The 25,474-nt window shown below is 38.4% G+C and overlaps 3 protein-coding genes across 4 annotated transcripts in view; 1 reads left to right on the forward strand and 2 right to left on the reverse strand.

The window, feature by feature from the left end:
• The window catches only part of chst12a (carbohydrate (chondroitin 4) sulfotransferase 12a), a 7,438-nt gene extending 1,121 nt beyond the window's left edge, over positions 1-6,317 (forward strand). Inside the window, exons 2-5 of the mRNA XM_058050127.2 lie at positions 659-1,319; positions 2,310-2,462; positions 2,547-2,726; positions 3,889-6,317. Coding sequence (XP_057906110.2) covers positions 927-1,319; positions 2,310-2,462; positions 2,547-2,726; positions 3,889-4,437 — 1,275 coding nt within the window. The 5' untranslated portion in view covers positions 659-926 and the 3' untranslated portion in view covers positions 4,438-6,317. The remainder of the gene's footprint in view (positions 1-658; positions 1,320-2,309; positions 2,463-2,546; positions 2,727-3,888) is intronic.
• On the reverse strand, positions 4,859-9,682 carry c1qtnf6a (C1q and TNF related 6a). The gene is made up of 3 exons (XM_058050128.2): positions 9,509-9,682; positions 7,248-7,456; positions 4,859-7,159 (listed from the first exon to the last, which is right to left on the reverse strand). The coding sequence occupies exons 2-3, from the start codon at positions 7,441-7,443 to the stop codon at positions 6,612-6,614; spliced, it is 744 nt and encodes a 247-aa protein (XP_057906111.2). The 5' UTR covers positions 7,444-7,456; positions 9,509-9,682; the 3' UTR covers positions 4,859-6,611.
• Positions 9,683-12,473: 2,791 nt separating this feature from the next.
• On the reverse strand, positions 12,474-20,881 carry il2rb (interleukin 2 receptor, beta). Of its 2 annotated transcripts, none has more exons than XM_078797398.1 (10): positions 20,532-20,881; positions 19,023-19,121; positions 16,367-16,487; positions 16,233-16,299; positions 16,070-16,160; positions 15,850-15,995; positions 14,860-15,022; positions 14,629-14,731; positions 13,624-13,702; positions 12,474-13,541 (listed from the first exon to the last, which is right to left on the reverse strand). In XM_078797398.1, exons 1-10 carry the CDS (start codon positions 20,722-20,724, stop codon positions 12,861-12,863), a joined length of 1,743 nt encoding a protein of 580 aa, XP_078653524.1. In that variant the 5' UTR covers positions 20,725-20,881; the 3' UTR covers positions 12,474-12,860. The 2 variants fall into 2 exon arrangements, with proteins under 2 accessions (XP_078653524.1, XP_057906309.2); XM_058050326.2 differs by having other exon boundaries at positions 16,070-16,163; positions 20,532-20,880.
• Positions 20,882-25,474: the final 4,593 nt, after the last annotated feature.

The raw sequence follows: 25,474 nt of genomic DNA on the forward strand, positions 1-25,474 counted from the left end.
TCGAGATGAAGATGAAAGTACACTGTGTGCGCATTATGAGGCAAGTCAGTATTTTTTACCATATTCTCATTTTTGTGCATATTTTCTGACTCCAATGCTAATTATATTTAAGCATACCAGGTGATATGCATGGAGATCGCCCTGAATTAGGTGTGCACAACTATATTTTAGTTTTTCCACTTTAAGTTTTGACCAGTGTTTTTAAATAATTGTGCACGCAGCACAGTGAAGAGAAAGACATTCATACTCGCAGCTCCCGATGTGGCGGATGTGATGTCAATTCAGTGGCGTGCGAGGAGAGCGGGCGGTGTAGGCTGCAGCGATGGTGTAATGAATTTCCCAGTCAAAGCAGCGCTCAGGAAATATATAACTCTTAACGACTGTTGCATGAGAGCTCCACATTTAGAAGGATGCCAGAGTGGGAAAAGTGACGTCTTGCGACTTTTGAGACTGCATTGAAGAAACCACAATCCAGGTTTTTATTTTTGAACTTTTTCCTCAAACCTGAGTAACAATTACAACTGTGGTATTTTGGAGTGGGAGGTAAGTGATGTGAAAAGATGATATGCCGTTGCAGCAACACAGGGAATTTATGATCACCTGGCAACATTTTGAATGAGCTTGTCCTTATGTTTCATTGTGTTGTTGTTTTTTTCAGGTGGCTTCATGGAGCTGAGGTGAGAATTTCATCCATGGCGGCACGATAAGTGCAGGCTCCATCTAACACCATGGTGAGAGAGGGCCTTGACTCTGTTGCCATGGTGACCCTGTAGCAGGAGCTCAGTAACTAAGATCTGTTGCCTTGGTGACACCATAAAAAAAAAACCCAGGCAACTGTTTCAATCTGTTGCCATAGTGAGGCCCTTCAAAGGAAAACGGCGAAACTGTAGCAGCCGCAACCTCATCTCGCACGCCAATTTGTCACCATGGGAACCTCCAGGATGTTTCGTATTTTTATCGTCCTGGGCTCTGCCTTCATGATTCTTCTGATCATCCTCTACTGGGACGACGTCGGAACGTCCCATTCGTATTTGCACACACCTATTTCGCCGGGTCCCAAAATGGCACATCCTGCTCCAGGGCAGCATCAGCAAGAAAAACTGCAGAAGCAGCCACCTCCAACCCCCCGAATGCTGTCTTTCCTGTCCGACATCGATGCCTTTGTCAACCAGTTCTTGGAGCCGGGAACTGGTGAACCTACAGACCCTGTCCTGGCAGAAACAAGCAACCAATCAGAGAAAGCGGAAGAACGATACATACCAAAGCAGGAGTGGAAAGTTCATCAGATGCCGGTGGCACCAGAGCTCCGACAGAGACAAGTAAATATGCTTTAGTGTTATTTTTATTTGTTATTATCATCATAATTACTGTTGGTGGCGATAGTATAATTATCGGACTAATAATGATTGGGCCAAAAAATCCAATAAAATAACAAATTCATTCATTTTCTACCACTTATCTTCACAAGGGTTGCAGGGGGTGCTGGAGCCTATCCCAGCTGTATTCGGGCGAGAGGCGGGGTACACCCTGGACTGGTGGCCAGCCAATCACAGGGCACATATAGACAAACAACCATTCACACTCACATTCATACCTATGGACAATTTGGAGTCGCCAATTAACCTAGCATGCATGTTGTTGGAATAATTTTAGTTTATTTTAGTTTTATTGTGTGCGAGATTCATTGCTGTACACCCCCCCCAAGTGCACATTCATTCATTTTCTTATTCTCACAAGGGTCATTGGTATGCTGGAGCCTATCCCAGCTGTCTTCAGGCGAGAGGCCGGGGTACACCCTGGACTGGTGGCCAGCCAATCACAGGGCACATATAGACAAACAACCATTCACACTCACATTCATACCTATGGACAATTTTTGTGTTGTGGGAGGAAACCGGAGTACCCGGAGAAAACCCACACATGCACGGGGAGAACATGCAAACTCCACACAGAGACGGCCGAGGGTGGAATTGAACTCACGTGTCCCAGCTGTGAGGTCTTCACCCTAACCACTCGACCGCCGTGCAGCCTTAAAATAACTCTGATAACTTAAAAAAAGTGTTTTGAGATTAATCATACTGTGCAAGTGAGGAAATGAAGCGAACCTTTTTTGATGTTAACTTTCCTTGTGTGTAATGTAAACAAACATTATCAGCCACTTGGTAATTAACTTCTGTAAACAATTAATCACGATGAAAAGGTTGTTTTTGTCGTTTAAAGGGTCATATTGTTATGAAAATGAGAACTTTTAGTCTATTTTAATGTATTCTGTAGCACTGTTTTTATTGACTTCTGCTTCAAATAAACAGGAGCACCGGAAGAGGTTACTTGAGGAGGTGTGCGCCAACGACAGCGTGCTGTTTCCTGGCCAAAAACGTACATTTGATGACATTCCCAACAAGGAGCTGGATCATCTGATAGTCGATGACAGGCACGGTATTATCTACTGCTATGTTCCTAAGGTACACAAACTCCTGGAGTTCCACTGTTTGTCATGTTTACATGAAAACAACACTTTCAGCTGACTTTTAATGTCCCCCCCTCAGGTGGCTTGCAGTAACTGGAAACGGATCATGATCATTCTCAGTGAGAGCCTGCTCCACGACGGCCTTCCCCCGAGAGATCCCCTGTTTATCTCCAACGACCAGGCCCACAACAGCAGCATGCACTTCACATTCAACAAGTTCTGGAAGCGATACGGCAAGTTTTCCAGGCACCTTATGAAGGTCTGTTGAACATTTTTTGTTTAGTGCTTTTTCTTTGGACTTTTTTTTTAAAGATGTCTGTTTCATATGGTGACCACTGTTGCTTTATTTGGATTTTTTTTTCTACTTAAAAGCTAAATTTGCATATTGATCCAAATATAAGATGTCCCTCAATACAATATAGGACGGCCCCTTATTGATTTTTTTATTTATCCAAAAATGTTTCCCCCCAATGAATGAATTAATTAATTTTTAAAATTATTTTATTTTTTAGAACATTTTTTTTTAGAAAAAAAATCAAAGACTAACAGTAGCACACACTTTTTTCCAGTGGGTCATCTCTCCTGGTTACTAGTGTTTGTGAGTGACGGGAAGAAAAGCTTTACTTGCTTCCATGTAACTGCCGTAATCTAAACAATTGCAATACCAGAGCTTCTGGAAGCGATACGGCAAGTTTTCCAGGCACCTTATGAAGGTCTGTTGAACATTGTTTGTTTAGTGCTTTTTCTTTGGACTTTTTTTAAAGATGTCTGTTTCATATGGTGACCACTGTTGCTTTATTTAGATTTTTTTTCTACTTTAAAAGCTAAATTTGCATATTGATCCAAATATAAGACGTCCCTCAATACAATATAGGATGGCCCTCTATTTATGTTTTTATTTATTTTTAATTTTTTAAAATACATTTATTTATCTATCTATTTTAAATTAATTAATTAATTTTTTAAATTTATTTTATTTTTTAGAACAGTTTTTTTGAGAAAAAAAATCAAAAACTAACAGTAGCACACACTTTTCTCCAGTGGGTCATCTCTCCTGGTTATTAGTGTTTGTGAGTGATGGGAAGAAAAGCTTTACTTGCTTCCATGTATCAAAACAATTGCGATACCAGAGCTTTAACATGCACCTTAGCCAAAAGAATATCAGCAAATGTAGATCCAACAATGTCAGCGAACCTAGCATCTAACCTAGCATCGAACCTAACAACCTAACATCACATACAATTTCCGTGTCACAACATTATCGTTGTTGATTTTACAGTATTTTGCTATATTGGCTGACAACATGAAAGCACAGATTACAACCCCATCCCAACGTTAGACCCCCCCTCCCAAAAAAAAAAGACTTTTCAGTGACTTGCTATGAATGTCCAATAACAAAAATGTGTTGCTTTGTTTGGAAGGTCAAGCTGAAGAAGTACACAAAGTTCCTTTTCGTGCGAGACCCCTTTGTGCGTCTCGTATCCGCCTACCGGGATAAATTAGAGGTGGGCAACGAGGACTTCTATCGTAAATTTGCTCAGGTCATCCTGCGACGCTACGCCAACCAGCCGACGCCGCCTTCCTCTGTGGACGAGGCGCGCGCTGCGGGTCTCCACCCGTCTTTCTCCCAATTCATCCAGTATCTCCTGGACCCCCAGACAGAGATGGACATGCCATTTAACGAACACTGGCGTCAAGTGTACCGTCTTTGCCATCCCTGCCAGATCCAGTATGACTTTGTGGGACATTTGGAGACCGTCGAGGAAGACGCTGCACATTTATTACGACTGCTACGCGTGGATAATGTAGTGGAGTTCCCCACCTCGCACGGAAACACGACATCCAGCAGCTCGGAAGCCCAATGGTTCAGCACGGTGCCCCGAGAATCGCTGAGGGAACTTTATAAACTCTATGAACCTGACTTCAGGCTTTTTGGCTATGACAGACCGGACTCGATTCTCAATGAGTGACGCACGATATGATTTTTTTTTACACTCCCAGATGTCTCGTGTGATTGGCTGCTTTGTAGCATGAGGCTGCCAGCTGGCCCAATCAGACGACGTTTTTAAGTTGATACAGTAGAGCTTTTACACTCTTTATTTATTTCACAATGTGCATTATTTTCCTTGAAAGCATGAAACCGTATTTTCCGAGACCTTGCATCAGCCTTCAAGCATGTACAAATTTTTAATGAATAATTTCTGTTTTGTGGATGAAGCATTTAGCATTTTCAAGCTAAAAAAAATGGCTAAATTAACTAAAATAGGCATTCAGAAGACGCATTCTAAAATGTAATGACACCTCAATGGTCACTAGGTGTCAGTAATGTTACTGTAAAGTTCAGTCAGACACACAAGCACCAGAATTGACAAACTTTTTATAGCACGTCTGAAAAAGCTATGGCAATCATTAAAAAAAATGTAAATTAACCTTAATATAAAATAGTAATGCTATATAATAACAGACACATTAATAGGAGTCCTCACTCAAAAATCCCAGCTACGCCCAAAATGCTAGAAAAATACACTTTAAATAACATATATTTTTTTAAATGACATTTATTTTCTTCATAATATTACAATGTTGTTTTTATTACATTTATTTTTGTATTTCCCCCACATAATTATGCTTTAATTCTCATAGTATTCTGGTAAAATAATAATTTTTTTCCCCTAATTAAAAAAAACAAAACAATTTTAACTTAATTTTCTTCCTGTAATTTTGATTTCATTCGTTTTCTACCGCTTATCCTCACGAGGGTCGCTGGGGGTGCTGGAGCCTATCCCAGCTGTCTCTTTTTTTTTTTTTTTTTTTTTTACAATCCATTTGCCTAAATTCAGTGTCTGAAAAAGCTATGGTAATCATATGGTAATCATGAAAAGCACCAGAATTGACAAACTTTTTATTGCGCGTCTAAAACACAACCCTTGGTGTAACTTCCTGTCCACCCCCCTCCTTGCCCGCCAATCAGCTCTCCGAGCACTGGAACACATTTATAGTCTTAATTGTGCCTGGTATGGCTTCTTTTTTCTGATCTATATTTGCTAAGTGAGTGTAACAGTGACTATAGGGGTGTTATTTCATGTCTAGAGGGCTCTCATATGGTTAAAGAAGATTATGAACAGGTTTTCAATGCTTTAACTACAAAAATATTCCCTTTATCATGGTCGGGTCTGGAACCATTTAACTATGATAAACAAGGGATTACTTTAGTCGAATAATGTAGAATATTAGCATAACATTAGCAGCTTTGCTTTGACGACACCAAGTCAACTACACTGTAGCATCAAGTTTAAAATGCAAAAAAAAAAAAATGTTTCACCTCGTCTTTTTGCTCGTCAGTGGTGAAAGCCTGGAAGTATTTTCCAAAGGTGACATTTTCTGGTCATTACTAGGTCACTTTCGAATATTGGTTGTCCAAGCCCTGGAGGCTGCAACCATGCCAAAAGTTGGAACTCCACAGTTTAAGGTTTCGATAGGCTTGAACCATGGATCTGACATGAACAAAAATAGTGCCTTCGGTTGCAAACGTTTACAAGTTTAAAGTATTTTTCTAGAGGAAAATTACACAATACAGTTACAGCTGTTCGATGCCACACGTTTATTTGATATTTTAAGCCGATTTGAGATGCAGAAAACTGCGTTTTTGAACCTTGTTTGACGATTCAGTGACTTCTGTATGCATCTTTAAAGTGACTTGTTTTGTGCAATTAATAATTATTATTATGCAGGTGTACTGTGTGTGTGTGTGTGTGGTTTGTACTCTTGATGATGTCACACGCCTTTTAATTTTTAAACAATGTAAGCTATTTTTCATTGGATATTCTGTTAATATTCTGTTTATTTTACAGTGCATGTGTGATTATTGCAAGTTACATTTTTTTTTCAAAAATAAAACCCCCAAATCTGTAATATAGGTAAGTGTTTTCAGCTGGTTTTGCAGATTTATGTGCACAATAAGTAGTCACTGCCCTCTGGTGGTTGAAATGAGTAAGTGCATTGATATGCTGCCAATTACATACTCATTTACTTATCCAAATACGCCCTCTAGAGGGTGTAAGCGGTATAAAACTAATACACACCTGTTGAAACTTGCATGCAATATTAATTTAAAGTATTTATAAACTCATTCAATGTTACAAAATTACTCTGTGCTTGCTTTGATGAGGTATCCATTGAAAGTGATATAAACATCCACATCATCGCTGTAAATGGCATTCTCCCTTTCCCTTTTATACAGGCGGATCCACACCTCATCGCCGAGTCCCAAGTCCAGCATCAGGCTCTGGCTCTGCATGATGGAGCGGTCGCTGGGCTGCGCGTACACAATAGCCTGCTCGGCCTCGTTTCGCATGATGTGCAGGTACGTCTCCTTGAAGTTCCACGTGTGAATGTTGACGTTGAAGAAATAGATGCCGGGCGTGTGGCAGATGAATTTCCCGGCGAACATGTTGAAGTGGTTGTCCAGGTTCACGAACACGGTGTCGAATATCAGCGTCTGATAGGCCTCCAGGCTGTGGAGGGACTTGCGACGGCCAACAGAAAAAGCGGCAAAATTAACTTTGCAGGGGTCGCCTGGGAGGCCCGCTTGACCCTTTGACCCTTTTGCACCAATTGGGCCGACAGGTCCGGTGGGGCCTTCCTGTCCGGTTTTTCCTGGCGTCCCTCTTTCACCGCGGTCTCCTTTGTCACCTGAATCACATTTTCACACAGATAACACGGAAATAACGCCCCCTAGTGGCTGTCAGCAATATAGCATTTGACACAAGTGGTACTGTACCTTTAAGAATGGTCATATTGATGTAGGCGCGGACCTCAGGCACCTGACTGTACACCCCACTTGGAGGCGGAGCTTGGCTGCCCTCTGTCGGTGGAAGGTGATCACAGCAGCGTCTGCAGGGGACAGGGGGGCCGTCGGGAGGGGGCGCCAGCGCCACCAGGTGGACGAAGGTAATCGTGAGGAGGACTCCCAACATTGTGCTGCTGCACCTATATAGAAAATAAACGTAATTTTAAACTTTAATGAGATCTAATGAATATAGGTTCAATTTTCAAATGCTCTCTTCTGTGAATTAGGATTGCAGTGATGCTGGAGCCTATCCCAGCAGTCTTTTTTTTTTTTTTTTTACAATCCAGTTGCAATTGAGTGTCTGAAAAAGCTATGGTAATCATTAAAATGTTAATTAACCTTAATATAAAATAACAATGCTATATAATAACAGACACACTAATAGGAGTCCTCACTCAAAAATGCCAGTTATGCCCAAAATGCTAGAAAAAGACACGTTAAATAACATATTAAATAATATATTTTTAAATAACATATTTTTGGATTTTTTTAAAATTTATTTTCTTCATAATATTACAATGTTGTTTTTATTAAAATTAATTTTTGTATTTTTTCCCCCATAATTATGCTTTAATTCTCATAGTATTTTGACATTCTGGTAAAATAATATATATATATTTTTTAACAATTTTAACTTAATTTTCTTCTTGTAATTTTGACTTCATTCATTCATTCATTTTCTACCGCTTATCCTAACGAGGGTCGCGGGGGGTGCTGGAGCCTATCCCAGCAGTCTTTTTTTTTTTTTTTACAATCAAAGTCTGAAAAAGCTATGGTAATCATTCAAAAAATGTAAATTAACCTTAATATAAAATAGTAATGCTATATAATAACAGACACATTAATAGGAGTACTCACACAAAAATGCCAGCTACGCCCAAAATGCTAGAAAAATACACTTTAAATAACATATTTTTTTAAATGACATTTATTTTCTTCATAATATTACAATGTTGTTTTTATTAAATTTATTTTTGTATTTTTCCCCCATAATTATGCTTTAATTCTCATAGTATTCTGGTAAAATTAATTAATTATTAAATAACATATTTTTAAATAATATATATATATATTTTAAATTTTATAAAATTTCTTTTCTTCATAATATTACAATGTTGTTTTTAGTAAATTTATTTTTGTATTTTCCCCCCATAATTATGCTTTAATTCACATAGAAATTTTGACATTCTGGTAAAATACTTTTTTTTTCCCCCAATTAAAATTTTTTTTTTATTAACAATTTCAACTTAATTGTCTTCTTGTAATTTTGACTTTATTCCAATATTATTTTGACTTTATCCTCATAACATTATAACTAACCCATCTTATATTATACACATAGTATGTATTTGTAACTACACATGATGACTTATGCAGACAACAATCACAGCTGTTCCCAAAATGACATCATCACGGTTCTAGATATCGGTTCCCACCACAGTGGGAACAGAGATGCCGGACACTGAGCCAGTAAAAACACTTAAAAAAATCCCCTAAAAGACGAAGAATCAACATGATTGTGTGCTTTGCAACAATATGAAGATGTCCTTGCGGTCTCGAGACACGATCGTACAAGGTCACACGGTTCAGCAGAAGAATTAAAAACAAACAATTTGTCAGTTGCATAAAAAAAAATATATACGATTTATCAGCAGTTTAGCTAGCTAGTCTACACAGAAGCCAAGCAGTGTAATGTTTCTAAAGCGCACTTGTGGCTGGAGGCCCGCTTCTCAAAGCCTACTCTAAAGTGGGACACCGTGTACTGTAAGCTCTTATATGGGCTGGGGATTATTACAAAAAAAAAACACAAAGGCAAGAAGGAGTGGGGGGAAAAAATGCAACAATTTAAAGTCACAGTGCAAGAAATGCTGACTAGACTAGAATCCTGCCGGAAATCCCAATGCATGCACATTCCTGAAGACCAATCCCAGAGAAATATGTGTATTCGGATCTTGCTAATATTTGCCAGTTCTGTTATGGAATATTGCAGTACAGCACATATGTAACCTGCCTTAGCATGATGGGATTACATAACCCCACGTGTCGAACTATATAATGCTTCACCCGTCATATAAATTCTATTCCATTACCGTAGCCTTAAGCTAAATGACATAACTCATGCACTGCAATGGACAGTTAGCATTTCAAGTTAAACTCTCCATAATTGTTTTTTATCAATGAACCGGTCTCACCTTGTTCAAATTTTTTGCAGCCGCTTCAGTCTTTCCAGAGTGGGAAATTGTCGAGAAACTCCCTTTTGTCCGTGCGCATGTGTGTTTGAGAACTTTTTTTTTTTTTAAATGTTTCCTTCTCTGTTATCCCGACAGCCTACTTCACCAGCCTCTGTTTATTTGGGAAGGAACGTTAAGGCCTGCCCCCTCGTCCTCCTTCTCCTCCTTGTCCTTCTCATCATCATCATCATGATATGCAAAGTGCAAAAACACAACAGAAGAAAATAAGCGTGGGAACGGTGAGTAATGGTGTGTGTTTATGTTGCCTTTTTCCAACCTGCAGTTTTAGCTAAACACGTACAGGATGGGAATACAAGTTTCTTTATGTCCCGCTGAGGGAATTCCAGCTGCAGCTGCAAACACACACACACACACACACACACAACACACACACACACATATTGCCTTATACGGGCCCCCTCTAACCCGACATATAAAATTGGATGCTCAAAATTACCCTTGGTAACCATGTGTAATGTTTCTGTAGCTTTTTCTTTGGCTTTTTTGACAGCATAGCATGTACAAGACATTTTGCTGTGAACTGATTTGTGTTTTACGGCGGTTTTACGTGTATAATTCATGCTAGCTCAATAACGTTCGCCCTTATGCCAGGTGACCTGGGTCCAAATCTGGTTCCTTACGCTGGTTTGAATGCCACCATTTTCATTCATTCATTCATTTTCTACCGCTTTTTCCTCACGAGGGTCGTGGGGGGGTGCTGGAGCCTATCCCAGCTGTCTTCGGGGCAAAAGACAGGGTACACCCTGGACTGGTGGCCAGCCAATCACAGGGCACATATAGACAAACAACCATTCACACTCACATTCATACCTATGGACAATTTGGAGTCGCTAATTAACCTAGCATGTTTTTGGAATGTGGGAGGAAACCGGAGTACCCGGAGAAAACCCACGCATACACGGGGAGAACATGCAAACTCCACACAGAGACGGCCGAGGGTGGAATCGAACTCGGGTCTCCGCTAACCACTCGACCGCCGTGCAGACATGAAGAATACACTGTACAAAAATTCATAAATGATCAATGTTTCTTGGTAGAGAAAGTATCATGTGTAGAGCTTACATATTTGTCAGTTATTCTGCATTATTCGTTGGTAGTGTCTTGCCTGTTGTCATCTACTTTATAAATGGAATATTTTCATTGTAAGACCATAAGAAAACCTGTTGACGACCTTCTACATACGGTTTGGAACATTATTAGAGCCCTCTAGACATGAACTAACACCCCTATAGTCACATTTACAGAATATAAGACAATAATATAGACGTTCACACGTTAGCATTGGGAGATGACTTCTTGTTCTGTACAGTATTTGTGGTGGATATTGGTGCCTGAGGGTGGAATTGAACCCTGGTCTCCTAGCTGTGAGGTCTGCGCGCTAACCACTAGACCGCCGTGCCGCCACCACCATTTTTAATATGATTATTTCATTTATCAACGTTTAGTAGCTCAACACATCCAGTCTTATTTCTTACTAGCCGTTAGCTATTACTGTAAAAATCAGTCCAGAGGTTAGCGACAGATATCAGGCCCATTGAAGAGTTTCACAGGAATGTTTCTAGTTTTGACGTGACTACCACTGTGGTTTTCCTCACCGTGTGAAATGAACGTACGGTGCCGTCCGTGTCAGCATTAAATGTCAAACCGCACGCAAATACGCACCGCCGGGACCACCTGACAGGACACGTAAAAAAAAAACACACACACACATCGTCTCAAGCCCAGAACTCAAGCCCACTTCACACAGCGATACAGGAAGTCACAGGGTGACCCCATTTTTTTGTTTTCTTATTGTTTTGGTCTCAATATACTGACAACTATGGAAATGTACAGCAGTCGCTGAAAGACACGACATGGAATCAACACAATTAGAATCGCTGGCGTTAATTCATGAGGTCATTTATAGGAGAGTTCTTCAAAACACAACCCACATGTTGCGTACCTTTTAATTAAAAAACACTAACATAAACCAAATCATGAGCAACTAACGACCCCTGCTGACATAAAAACCGTACCCGACCATGATCAATTAATTAAAATAAAATATATTTGTGGTTAGAGCATAGAAAATCTGTTTAGAGATGTTTTTGTTAACATTATTAGAGCCCTCTAGGTATAAGATAGCACCCCTATAGTCACCTTTACACTCCAATTACCCTGTATAGTTGACAAGATCAGAGTAAATACGCTATTTAAGACATAAATTAGACTCATGTGTATTGCTGTGCTAGGGGAGCTGAATGGGGAATTGGGGGTGTAGGGGGGGACAGACAGGAAGTGACTCATTTTGGGGGCTCATTTGAGTTTTAAGTTGCCATGGGGTACAGCTCGTGTTAGGGATTAGTGTGCCTTTTGTGAGATCATATCATTCAAATCTGGAATAATAGTCCCGGCGATGGAGTCTGGTGCTTGTGTGTCTCAGTGGTAACATTGCTTGACACCTTGTGACCGGTTAATAATATAATACTACACATCACAGCATCTTTGAATGCCTCGTATTTGTATTTTAGTACCTTTTAAGTATACTTTAAGTATTTTAGTACCTTTTAGTACCTTTAATTAGAAAGCACTAACATAATCCAAATCATGAGCACCTAACGACCCTTGCTGACACAAAAACCATACAGTAATCCCTCGTTTATCACGGTTAATTAGTTCCAGACCCGATCATGACTAATTGATTTAAATAAAATTTAATTTAAATAGAATATATTTGTGGTTAGAGCATAGAAAACTTGTTTAGATATGTTTTTGTTAACATTATTAGAGCCCTCTAGGTATAAAATAACACCCCTATAGTCACCTTTACACTCCAATTACCCGGTATAGTTGACAAGATCAGAGTAAATACGCCATTTAAGACATAAATCAGACTTGTGTGTGGCTCGGGGAACTGAATGGGGTCGTCGGGGGCGGGGGTGTGGGGGGGGCAGACAGGAAGTGACGTTTGGGGCTCAGTTGAGTTTTAGCTTGCCATGGGTTACAGCTCGTGTTAGGGATTACTGTGCCTTTTGTGAGATCATATCATTCAAATCTGGAATAATAGTCCCGGCGATGGAGTCTGGTGCTTGTGTGTCTCAGCGGTAACATTGCTTGACACCTTGTGACCGGTTAATAATATAACACTACACATCACAACATCTTTGAATGGCTCATATTTGTATTTTAGTCAACTATGAAACGTGAAAATGTGATAAAGTGAATTATTTTATTATTATATTCAATTTTTGTCACATTTTTGAGTATATCTTGGTTGTCAGCAGCAACAAGGAGAATCGTGCGTACGCAGAGCTCAGATAGACGCATTACTGAAAGTAGTTTGTATCTCTGGGAGGATGAAATAACCCGCTTTGTTGGACTCCACCGGCATGGAGGAAGACCTGTACATTGCACTCGCAACAGCCCAGCTTCCAGCGCCGACATTAGCAGCAGGCATGGGTGGTTGCATACCAGCGCTATGTGATGATATCTGAGACAGAGAAGGAGGAGAGGAGGGACGGCTTATCTGGACAGGAATATTGAGAGGGAGGCTCAGGTGGGAGGAACTGAGATGATCCTCCTCTTGTCCTTTGACGTCTTCTTTTCCAGTGCAAAAGCCTGAATCTGGGCTTTGTGCGGCACTCTTTGAGATGTCGCAGCTCAGAGATTCATCAGTGAAGGCAGGACACGGTTGGAGAGAGAGGTGGAGGTTTTGCGGATTGTGCAGAACATGGGCGTCGTCCTTGTAGGTGAAGTAGGCGGGGTTAGGATTAGTTTGAAGGGAGCTGCCGGAGGAGGCCGACACAAAGTAGTCAAAGTTGGAGAAGCATGAGGAAGCGGAAGAGGAAGAGTTTGGGTGCAGTGGGCTCGGAGGTGGTGGGACACAGGTGGAAGGACCCGTACCCCAGTTCTCACACACCTCCACTGGGGAGATGTGGTCTAGAGGCTGGGTAGCGTCCAGGATTTCAGCAGCACAATGAGGATTAAGCCATTTCTGGAGATAAAAAAAGCAATTTTTTTCTTACTAATACGCATTCTGCTGTTAAATTCATATTTGTTATTGATGTAGTCTTTACCTTCAGATTCCCACTGTGGACAGAGTGAAGTGATTGAAAGTATTTGGAAGGATTAGGTACTGGTTTTGCTTTGAGGAGCCTGGAATAGTACAAGAACAAATACTTACAAGACTTCATTCGGTAAAAGTGCACTAATTCTCTGCTTTTAGGATGATATGCTCAGTTTTGATTGACACAGTGGAAAAACGTGCATCAAACTTCATCAAGCGGTCAAAGCTTCTTCCTGGTGTTTCGCCTGATACGACTTACGGTCTTGAACCAGTCATGATGTGCTATATATATCACTATATTGATAGTTACTATGGGTACCCATTATGTCATTGTATGGTCATATCACCTTGTACTTCGGTACATGACACAAATAAAATAGTAAATAAATAAATAAAATTTAAAAAAATTTAAAGTTTAAAAAAAAAAATTAAAAACTTGATGAAAATATTAATAAATAAATACAAATTAATAAATAAAAAAATAATAAAATTAAGTGTTAAAAAATTTAATAAAATTAAAATAAATCAAAATTATATTCGGAAAGCAGGAACTGAACAAATGTGCTCTGGTATCAGGCCCGTGAAACAATCAATCAGAGTACAGCGCACTAGCGTGTGCCACCACTAGGTCATGAAGGTGGAACTTTCTGAACTCCACTCATGTGACAGGAAATATTGCTGTTAATATAAACAATCTTAAGATGTATGGTCATATCACCTCATACTTCGGTACGTGACAAAAAAATGTAAAAAAAATAAATAAATTAAAAAAATTAAAATTAAATAAAATTAAAATAAATAAAAATTATATTAGGAAAGCAGGAAGTGAACAAATGTAACAGTTACTGATTGTAAAAGTACCAAGGGTAGGATTTAATAAGCTTTGCTTCTTCCTACTCCTTTTGGACATGTGGAACTGTGAACTGATTATGGGATGCATTCAATTGTAATCTGATGCATGTTCAAATGAAATTAAACCATTACATTTAAAATAACAAACAAATACTTTCCTCACCTTTTGTTGACAACACATTTGTAAACAGCCAGCACCACGACGATGAAGACAGCCGAGATGATGAAAACAGTGAGTGTTAAAAAAGTTGGATCCGGACCCCGACCTGAAATATACGTGTAATATGGAAAAACTAGAGTAAAAAAAAAAAAGTACCTGACTACAATAAATGTTTTTCCAATCCTAACCTATAATGATTTTAGTAGTTTATATACTCTGCATACTCTACCTTACCTTGAGTGTTCGATTCTGAAACCCACGTTGTGGTAGGACTCCACTCACTCCACTGGCTCCCTTCTCTGTTTGCTGGCTTGACTCTCACCCGAACCTGGTACTCGCCTTTTAGCCAGGCAGGGATCTGTACCTGAGCTTCGTTGGTGAGCAATGCGGTGGGCTCCTGGTTGTACGCACACGGTAATATGTGTTGTCAGTTATAGTGTGAGAAGTTGAATATACTGCTAGTATACTTTATGCTGCAGGTGAGAGGCGGGGTACACCCTGGACTGGTGGCCAGCCAATCACAGGGCACATATAGACAAACAACCATTCACACTCACATTCATACCCTATGGACAATTTGGAGTCGTTAATTAACCTAGCATGTTTTTGGAGTACCCGGAGAAAACCCACGCATACACGGGGAGAATATGCAAACTCCACACAGAGATGGCCGAGGGTGGAATCGAACTCGGGTCACTGCTAACCACTCGTCCGCTGTGCAGACATGAAGAATACATAGTACAAAAATTCATAAATGCTCAATGTTTCTTGGTAGAGAAAGTATCATGTTTAGAGCTTACATATTTGTCAGTTATTCTGCATTATTCATTGGTAGTGTCTTGCCTGTTGTCATCTACTTTATAAATGGAGTATTTTCATTGTAAGAGCATAAGAAAACCTGTTGACGACCTTCAAATATGATTTGTAACATTATGAGAGCCCTCTAGACATGAACTAACACCCCTATAGTCACATTTACAGTCATATTTCCCAATATTGTCAACATAATAGGAGAATATAAGACAATAATATAGACGTTAGCACACGTTAGCATTGGGAGATGACTTCTTGTTCTGTACAGTACTTGTGGTACCGGCACCAAGTAACCAGTGCGGAATACTACATATCATCACATGTCTTTGAATGCATCTTCTGAATGCTTTATTCAGAATGCAGGTATTCCATTTTAAACAATAAGATAGCAAAAAGTGTGCAGACACTCGCCTTCAATTTCGGGCCGGTTTGTTGGATTTGAACCTGGTAGTCGAATACGTCGAGGAACACAGACAGGGGGCTGCTGGGACCCCACCAAATCACCGTGTCATTGTGGATGCGGGTGACATTAGCGGGGCTCGGGGGATGCATTTGAACTGAACACACACAGTTTAGTTTATTTTGGTAGTGAATGCATTTTTTAAAAATAGCAACTAAATGCTATACTCACTGTGGCTTGTGACGTCATAGTCTTTGAGGCTCGACACCAACCGCCGGTCACATGTCAGACTGATGTTGGGCATCACTTCAAAGGGGGTGAACTTCTGTGAACGCACATTGATGCGTTCAATGACGGTTAGAAATAGTAGACGTGACTGAAAGACTTAACTTACGTGACTTTCAAAGACAAAACTACATCCTGGAGGCGAGTCGGCGTGATCTTTCACTCTGCAGCTTCGGCTAGCAACAATACACAAACAAAAATATATATATACAGATATCATTTTTAACACATTCATATTCTTACCTGATGATTCTGGATTTTACTTTCTTGTGGCCTCTGATCCAGCAGTCCAGACCGGGATCCACGGAAAACCTGTTCCCTGTGCAAGTAACTTTGTCGATGAAGTCATTCACGCAGGAGAACCCTGAGTTGTACAGACATAACAAAGATTAAAACGCTGTCTCGTTATCAGTGTGCTTCCACATCGCAGACAGCAATGACTTCTAAAGCCCGGCGGCAGCCACCACAATAAGTACTGTACAGAACAGGAAGTAAAAAAAAAAAAAAGAAGCAACAAAAGGAGTGTATAGGTGACTATAGGGGTGTTATTTCATGTCTAGAGGGCTCTAAACGAGGGATTTATGTAATATACAGAACAGGAAGTTAAGAAAAAGCAACAAAAGGAGTGTATAGGTGACTATAGGGGTGTTATTTCACGTCTAGAGGGCTCTAAACAAGGGATTTCTGTAATACACAGAACAGGAAGTTAAAAAAAGACCGTAAAATAAGCAACTCCTAACGTGTGATACTTAATATGATGTCTTACTTTTCTTGTTTTGTCTTATTTTGTCCACATTATTGGGTAAAAGGAGTGCATAGGTGACTATAGGGGTGTTATTTCATGTCTAGAGGGCTCTAAACAAAGGATTTCTGTAATATACAGAACAGGAAGTTAAAAAAAGACCGAAAAATAAGCAACTCCTAACGTGTGATACTTAATATGATATCTTACTTGTCTTGTTTTTTCTTATTATGTCCACATTATTGGGTAAAAGGAGTGTATAGGTGACTATAGGGGTGTTATTTCACATCTAGAGGGCTCTAAACAAGGGATTTCTGTAATACACAGAACAGGAAGTTAAAAAAAGACCGTAAAATAAGCAACTCCTAACGTGTGATACTTAATATGATGTCTTACTTTTCTTGTTTTGTCTTATTTTGGCCACATTATTGGGTAAAAGGAGTGCATAGGTGACTATAGGGGTGTTATTTAATGTCTAGAGGGCTCTAAACGAGGGATTTATGTAATATACAGAACAGGAAGTTTAAAAAAAAACAACAAAAGGAGTGTATAGGTGACTATAGGGGTGTTATTTCATGTCTAGAGGGCTCTAAACAAAGGATTTCTGTAATATACAGAACAGGAAGTTAAAAAAAGACCGAAAAATAAGCAACTCCTAACGTGTGATACTTAATATGATATCTTACTTGTCTTGTTTTCTCTTATTATGTCCACATTATTGGGTAAAAGGAGTGTATAGGTGACTATAGGGGTGTTATTTCACATCTAGAGGGCTCTAAACAAGGGATTTCTGTAATACACAGAACAGGAAGTTAAAAAAAGACCGTAAAATAAGCAACTCCTAACGTGTGATACTTAATATGATGTCTTACTTTTCTTGTTTTGTCTTATTTTGGCCACATTATTGGGTAAAAGGAGTGCATGGGTGACTATAGGGGTGTTATTTAATGTCTAGAGGGCTCTAAACGAGGGATTTATGTAATATACAGAACAGGAAGTTTAAAAAAAAGCAACAAAAGGAGTGTATAGGTGACTATAGGGGTGTTATTTCATGTCTAGAGGGCTCTAAACAAAGGATTTCTGTAATATACAGAACAGGAAGTTAAAAAAAGACCGAAAAATAAGCAACTCCTAACGTGTGATACTTAATATGATGTCTTACTTGTCTTGTTTTCTCTTATGTCCACATTGTTGGGTAAAATGACTGTATAGGTGACTATAGGGGTGTTATTTAATGTCTAGAGGGCTCTAAACAAGGGATTCTGTAATATACAGAACAGGAAGTAAAAAAAAGCAACAAAAGGAGTGTATAGGTGACTATAGGGGTGTTATTTCATGTCTAGAGGGCTCTAAACAAGGGATTTCTGGAATATACAGAACAGGAAGTTAAAAAAAAGAAAGAAAAAAAAGGAACTCCTACCGTGTGATACTTAATATGATGTCTTACTTGTCTTGTTTTCTCTTATTATGTCCACAGTATTGGGTAAAAGGAGTATATAGGTGACTATAGGGGTGTTATTTCATATCTAGAGGGCTCTAAACAAGGGATTTCTGTAATATACAGAACAGGAAGTTAAAAAAAAAAAGAACTCCTAACATGTGATACTTAATATGATGTCTTACTTGTCTTGTTGTCTCTTATTATGTCCACATTATTGGGTAAAAGGAGTGTATAGCTGACTATAGGGGTGTTATTTCATGTCTAGAGGGCTCTAAACAAGGGATTACTGTAATATTTTAACATTAACTGTATGAATTAGTATATAATCTGTATTAGTAGTATGGTGACAGCTGTTTATGATCTTCTAAATATGTTTTTAACCTTATTAGAGCCCTCTAGAAATGAAATAACACCCCTATAGTCACCTTTACACTCATATAATAATAGAATTTCAGTTCATTTAGCCATTTTTATGCTTCCAAATACTTAATTTAGGCATAAAATGTGCTTAAATATGCATTTTTCCAAGTTAAAATAGGCTTATTTAACCATTTATTAATATAATACATATTTTGGAAAAACCGTAAGAGTGAAACCTTGAAATTTGAATTTTTATTCAAAGGTCGATGAATAATGATCTCTGACTCAGCGCAAAAAGTCCCATAAGTCTGCTAAAGTTCTTGTACCTCCACACCCATAACTAAATAAACTTGCACCTTGCAAGGCTGCCTCACAGTCGGGAGCGTGCAGTGAAAAGACGACGCCCAGGGTCAGATAGAGATGGACCGTCCCCATCATCACGACTGCGGGTCGGACTGAGAAAGATCACATGGAGGCGGCTTTAGTATCACGACATGCAAATCATAGTAGTAGTTACTTTCTCCCCTTTACGCTTGAATAATGACTTGAATAACATAAGCGTACAGTGAAACCTCAGTTAGCGTGTATTGCCTCGGTTTGCATACATTTTTTTATTTAGCGTGTTATGAATACACCGTGAGTCCAACTGTGTTCCTAAAATGTCTCAAACGGGTCTTAAAGGGGTCTCAAACACGCGGCTCACGAGCCAACTGTGGCCCGCAGGATGCTAGTTTGAGGCCCCCGCCTTGATATGAAAGTTTAATGTTAGTGCGGCCCGCGCAAGTTTGATATGGATGCTGTATGGTATCATGTACCCAGAAAAAAAATTATTACATTTGATTAATGTTCATGTTAAAGGTTAAATAACTGTTAATAGTTATTCTCCCTATCCGTGTGGAAGTGGTAAGTTTTTGGGTTTGATATGGATGCTGTATGGTATCATGTACCCAGAAAAAAATTATTACGTTTGATTAATGTTCATGTTAAAGGTTAAATAACTGTTAATAGTTATCCTCCCTATCCCTGTGGAAGTGGTAAGTTTTTGTCTATTTAAGTGTAAAAGGAAATAACTCGAAGGCTACCGTTTAGGTCGCTAGCTCTCTAGTTTGCGAGTTAGCATGTGTGTCAAGACCCTGCAGTTGCGCAATATGTTGTAAATAAAAAAAAGTATAAATGTGACTATAGTCGTGTTTTGTCATGTCTACAGGGCTCTAATAATGCTTTGTTCATTTTAATTTGAAAAAAATAATTTGTCTACCCACCGACTATAGTTTTTATTATTTGCCGTTTTATTATTATTATTATTATATTTATTTATTTATTACTGATTGATTTTCTTTATTCTTGATTTATTTTATTTTGTGTAGAAAAATAAAAAGTAAGATATTTGAGAACAGTGGAATGTTTTATCAGAGCTTTTATTGTAGAAAATTGGAACCAAAGCAAAGTTTTTTTAATTTTTTTGTTTTTAATAAATGCGTTTTTTTTTTTTTTTTTTTTTTTTGAAAACCTGATGCGGCCCAGTCTCACCCAGACCCGAGCTCCAAGTGGCCCCCAAGTAAATTGAGTTTGAGACCCCATGCTGTAGGGTGTCACAATTTGTATTAATAATAATAATAATAATAATGGATTAGATTTTATTCTATTACTCTCACCAACTATTTATTGCCATGAATAGGATTAACGACGCTAACCAAGGTTCCATTGTAAAGAAATATAGCAGTGAATGGAGTTTAGTCGTCCTCGGGTTTAATGTCGCGTTCGCCTCCTTCGGGGTCACAAATTGGCGACAACGCCTCCTTATAAAACGGCAGAAAGGTCTATTGACTGAAGTTGAAACAAAAGTACAGAATAACTGAGTGTACCTGATTCGCTCGGCTTAGAGAAGACAGCAGTGCGTCCCGACGAGGACACGCATTCTCCCCCCCCCGCTCTGCCGGACTGTGGTAGATTCCCCCTTTCTTTGGTTTCTGTCCCTTTTCTGTCTAAAACTCTCTCTCTCTCTTTCTTTTTTACACTCATTCTTTGGCCCCTTCCTTTTTGGTGCCCCGCTGACATTTTCCACCTCCAACCACAGCTTCTGTCACAGGAAGCCCTGTGACGCAGCCTAGTGTTGACGGCCCGCGGGGTGGCGTAGGGAAGGCGAGCACCTCCCCAATCACGACTTTACTACGCCGTTGTAGAAACATCGACTCGATTGGAAAGAGAACCGCGTCGAGAACACCACATCCTGTTTCAATCGCAGACGTTCACGATGTCGTCTGAAGTGGTTCAAGTCAACGAAAGCCGGTTTCAAAGAGATCCAAGGGATAAAAGAGCGCATACGGACCACATTTAGAAACGTACGGCTATATTTAAGATGGCGCCGGCAGACTATAGAAACGTCTTCTTTGCTTAAAGGTCATTTTAAAATGGAACGGCGAAGCACCGGTGCTGGTTATTATGCGAAAGAGTGGGAATGACTTGTGAGATCCCCCAGGGATCAATCCTTGGACTCTTTTCAATTTTTTATGTCGTATTATTTACAAACATTATTTAAAGTAATGATTCAGAATGAATGTTTTTAAGTCTTATTGCTCTATTAAGTCTTATTGATCAGTCATAGAAAATACAGTAAGTCATAAGCTTTCCAAAATAAGCGATATTTTACAAGGCTTTTTTGAGAAAAAAATTTTTTTGGCTGTAAATGGTTAAAAAAAACATTTTTTCCCAACTCATATCAATAAACAATCCTAAGAAAATTATTTATTTTCTGGAAAAATAAATGCAGAATCTTGCAAATGTAGTTGTAACAATATATTTTGCAAATGAAATAAATTTTTTTTGTTTGTTGAAAAACAAGTCTTATTTCCCAAGTCACACAAATAATATATAAATAATATATATTATAATAAATAATCATAAATATAATATAAATAATCATAAACTGAAGTTGCAATGATAGCTATAATATTTTGAGAAAAAAATAAGTCGTATTTCCCAAGTCACATAAATAATCATAAACTAAAGTAAGGATTTTTTTTCAGGAAGAAATGCATTTTTTATTATATTGTAAAAAGGAGGTCAGTAAGTAAATAAATATTTAATTAAAAAATATAATATAAATAATCATAAACTGAAGTTGCGATGATAGCTATAATATTTTGAGGAAAAAAATAAGTTGTATTTCCCAAGTCACATAAATAATCATAAACTAAAGTAAGGATTTTTTTTAGGAAGAAATGCATAATTTTTTATTATATTGTAAAAAAAAAAGGAGGTCATATTTCAAGTCATAAGTATTTTTTAATAAGTAAATAAGTATTTTTTTATTTTTAAAAAAATAGGTAACCTGAATATATTGTGATGAAAGTGTTTTGAAATGGTCCTTTTTTCATCAGACTAACATAACTTATGTTTTTTTCTTGAGAAAAAGTCATTTTTGTTTAAAGTGACAACATTACGTGAATCAAACTGTATAGTTTTCGTATTCTTTGGAAAATGTCAGTTTTATTCTTCATTCTTCTGTATTATTCATCAAAATAATAACTATTGTGATTATTCTGCTTTTAATAATAATAATATAATATATTATTATATATTAATAATAATAAAAACAAACCTTCTTTCAAATTTTATTGACAGTATCTCACACATTTAAACCAAAACAACCCCCGTTGACAACAGTCAGGTTAACCAGAAGTAGAAAAACAGCTATCAGCAGAATGAAGAGGACTTTATGTGATGACAGGCAGCGCTTAAAAACCGCAAAATCCTCACCCGTACAACCCTTAGCGACTTAGACCTCACGCCTGCAGTTACACCTGAATGTTCTACAACCCCCCCCCCCACCCCCGTTCCATCCCCCCGCGCACTCACTGAGGTGTCAGCGAGTTGGAGGACAGGGCCGTACCGCCCATTTTGTAATGAGTCATCCCATCAGAAGATATGAACAAAGGCGCCGTCCAATCAGAAGACAATATACATAAATGGAGGGGAAATCCATAGTGACTGACTTGCATTGATTTAGCAGGGTGACTAAATCAGCTTTAGTGTACGTTTATGACTTGGCAGCAGCTTTAGACAAAGTTTCAGTGGTTGCGTTCAAACCCCTTTCGTGCTACTGCTTACACACACACACACACACATGCAAAGACCTCTAAGTTGAATGATGTTTTAACATTTAAAGGGATAGTTCGGATTTTTTTAGACATGAACTTGAATGACGGCTACACGGCAGACGAGTGGTTAATGCGCAGGGGACCCGGGTTTAAAGACAGACCGAAGACAGCTGGGATAGGCTGCAGCACAACCCCCCCCCCCCCCCCCCCCCTGCGACACTCATGAGGATAAGCGTAGAAAATGAATGAATGAACTTTCTAAATGTGTTTTTTTTTAACATTAGAGCTCTCTAGACATGAAGTAGCACCCCTATAGTCACTTATACACTCCTATAATTCATTATTTATGACATTACACAACTCTTTTGCTGGAGACCCTGAGTTCAATTCCACCCTCGGCCATCTCTGTGTGGAGTTTGCATGTTCTCCTTGTGCATGCGTGGGTTTTTTTTTCCGGGTACTCCGGTTTCCTCCCACATTCCAAAAACATCATTATTATTATTATCTTATTTGCTATCTTATTGTTTAAAATGGAATACCTGCGTTCTGCATAAAGCATTCAGAAGATGCATTCAAAGACATGTGATGATATGTAGTATTCCACAAGAAGTCATCTCCCAATGCTAACGTGTGAGAGTCTATATTATTGTCTTATATTCTCCTATTATGTTGACAATATTGGGAAATATGACTGTAAATGTGACTATAGGGGTGTTAGTTCATGTCTAGAGGGCTCTAATAATGTTCCAAACCGTATGTAGAAGGTCGTCAACAGGTTTTCTTATGCTCTTACAATGAAAATATTCAATTTATAAAGTAGATGACAACAGGCAAGACACTACCAACGAATAATGCAGAATAACTGACAAATATGTAAGCTCTAAACATGATACTTTCTCTACCAAGAAACATTGATCATTTATGAATTTTTGTACAGTGTATTCTTCATGTCTGCACAGCGGGCGAGTGGTTAGCGGTGACCTGAGTTCGATTCCACCCTCGGCCGTCTCTGTGTGGCGTTTGCATGTTCTCCCCGTGCATGCATGGGTTTTCTCCGGGTATTCCGGTTTCCTCCCACATTCCAAAAACATGCTAGGTTAATTAGCGACTCCAAATTGTCCATAGTTATGAATGTGAGTGTGAATATTATAAATTAGATGACAACAGGCAAGACACTACCAACGAATAATGCAGAATAACTGACAAATATGTAAGCTCTAAACATGTTTCTCCATCAAGAAACATTGATCATTTATGAATTTTTGTACAGTGTATTCTGGAGTGGTTAGCGCGCAGGCATCGCAGCAAGGAGACCCAAGTTCGATTCCACTCTCGGCCATCTCTGTGTGGAGTTTGCATGTTCTCCCCGTGCATGCGTGAGTTTTCTCCGGTTACTCCGGTTTCCTTCCACATTCCAAAAACATGCTAGGTTAATTAGCGACTCCAAATTGTCCATATGTATGAATGTGAGTGTGAATGGTTGTTTGTTTATATGTGCCCTGTGATTGGCTGGCCACCGAGTCATTTCGAAGCGCCCTTCTTTCCCATTTCTGTCAGCAGTTTGTTGAGTTTTTGGTTCAAAATGTTTCTCTCAGTCCACTCCACTGGTGATGCGGTGATGGGGGGGGGCAGAAAGGATAAAAATTAGAATATATATAGGAACATGACGGTGTACAGGCACATACTGTAGAATAAATACTGTTTATTATTATTATTAATACTGTTATTATCATATGGTTATTATTAATGATGTTTGCATTATTAAGTCTAGCAGGACCTGAGGTTCAAAATGAGGGTTTTGGTTTAGCATAAAGAGACGGCACCAACCTAGTTCATCTGTTTTGTGGCCAAACCATCTATGTGGCTGTGGAGGCCAGGCCACCAGTGAGTGGCCCGTGTAAGAGTCCATGGCGACAGATTTCCACGCTAGCGACACACCTAAAGATGACATTTTTAGGATGGAGAAAATGGAAAATTAAAGAAAAATACACAGCGATTCAAAGGGTTATAATAATGTTTTTACATTAATAATGTTGAGTTATTAGAAAAATGTCTTCTCCTAAAACAGTCAAGTCCCACACATTCAACGCCATGTTTGTTTACATGTGCACTCAGGGGAAGTTTTGCGCTCATTTTTTTTTTTAATTATTGGTTATTATTGTGCACCCCTATTGAATAGGGTTGAATAAGGTCTCATTAATTTTCTGTTTTGTACTATAAATCATTTTTTTTAAATTTGAAAAACAGGAAATAAAGTGGTAAATTCATGAGAATAAAGTCATAAATTTGATAATAATCTTATATTTACAAGAAAAAGTTGTAAATTTAGCACTTTTTTCCCCTCATAAATTAGAAAAAAAAAACAGGACCTGCCCTTACGAAAAGAAAATATATTTATCAATGTATTACTTGAAATATATTGTAATATTGTATATTATATATGTATAATAATATTGTAATATATTATATTATTTTTCCATTATATTTTCCAATACATTATATATTATAAATACATGGAATAATATATTTTTGTACATATATTATACAATATATTATATATTCATGTAATATATGGCAATATATTGCAGGCCTCATTTTGTGTTCTGTGCTATTGGTACATATATTGTATTATAAATATGTTTAGTACTATACATTTCTTTCTACAAAAATAGTGGTGAATTTATAGTTTAAATAAATAATAATAATAT

This window comes from Doryrhamphus excisus, linkage group LG16 (assembly GCF_037039965.1).
Source record: "Doryrhamphus excisus strain RoL-2023G ecotype Guam linkage group LG16, RoL_Dexc_Guam_v1.1, whole genome shotgun sequence".
Taxonomy (NCBI): domain Eukaryota; kingdom Metazoa; phylum Chordata; class Actinopteri; order Syngnathiformes; family Syngnathidae; genus Doryrhamphus; species Doryrhamphus excisus.

Excerpts from the sequence above, each read along its gene's own strand:
- c1qtnf6a (XM_058050128.2), bottom strand. The coding sequence starts at position 7,443 with ATGTTGGGAGTCCTCCTCACGATTACCTTCGTCCACCTGGTGGCGCTG. Across the intron at positions 7,160-7,247 it reads CAATATGACCATTCTTAAAG|GTGACAAAGGAGACCGCGGT; the intron begins GTACAGTACCAC and ends AATGTGATTCAG.
- il2rb (XM_058050326.2), bottom strand. The coding sequence starts at position 20,724 with ATGTCAGCGGGGCACCAAAAAGGAAGGGGCCAAAGAATGAGTGTAAAA. Across the intron at positions 19,122-20,531 it reads CTCTAAGCCGAGCGAATCAG|TCCGACCCGCAGTCGTGATG; the intron begins GTACACTCAGTT and ends GATCTTTCTCAG. Across the intron at positions 15,996-16,069 it reads CTATGACGTCACAAGCCACA|TTCAAATGCATCCCCCGAGC; the intron begins GTGAGTATAGCA and ends GTGTGTGTTCAG.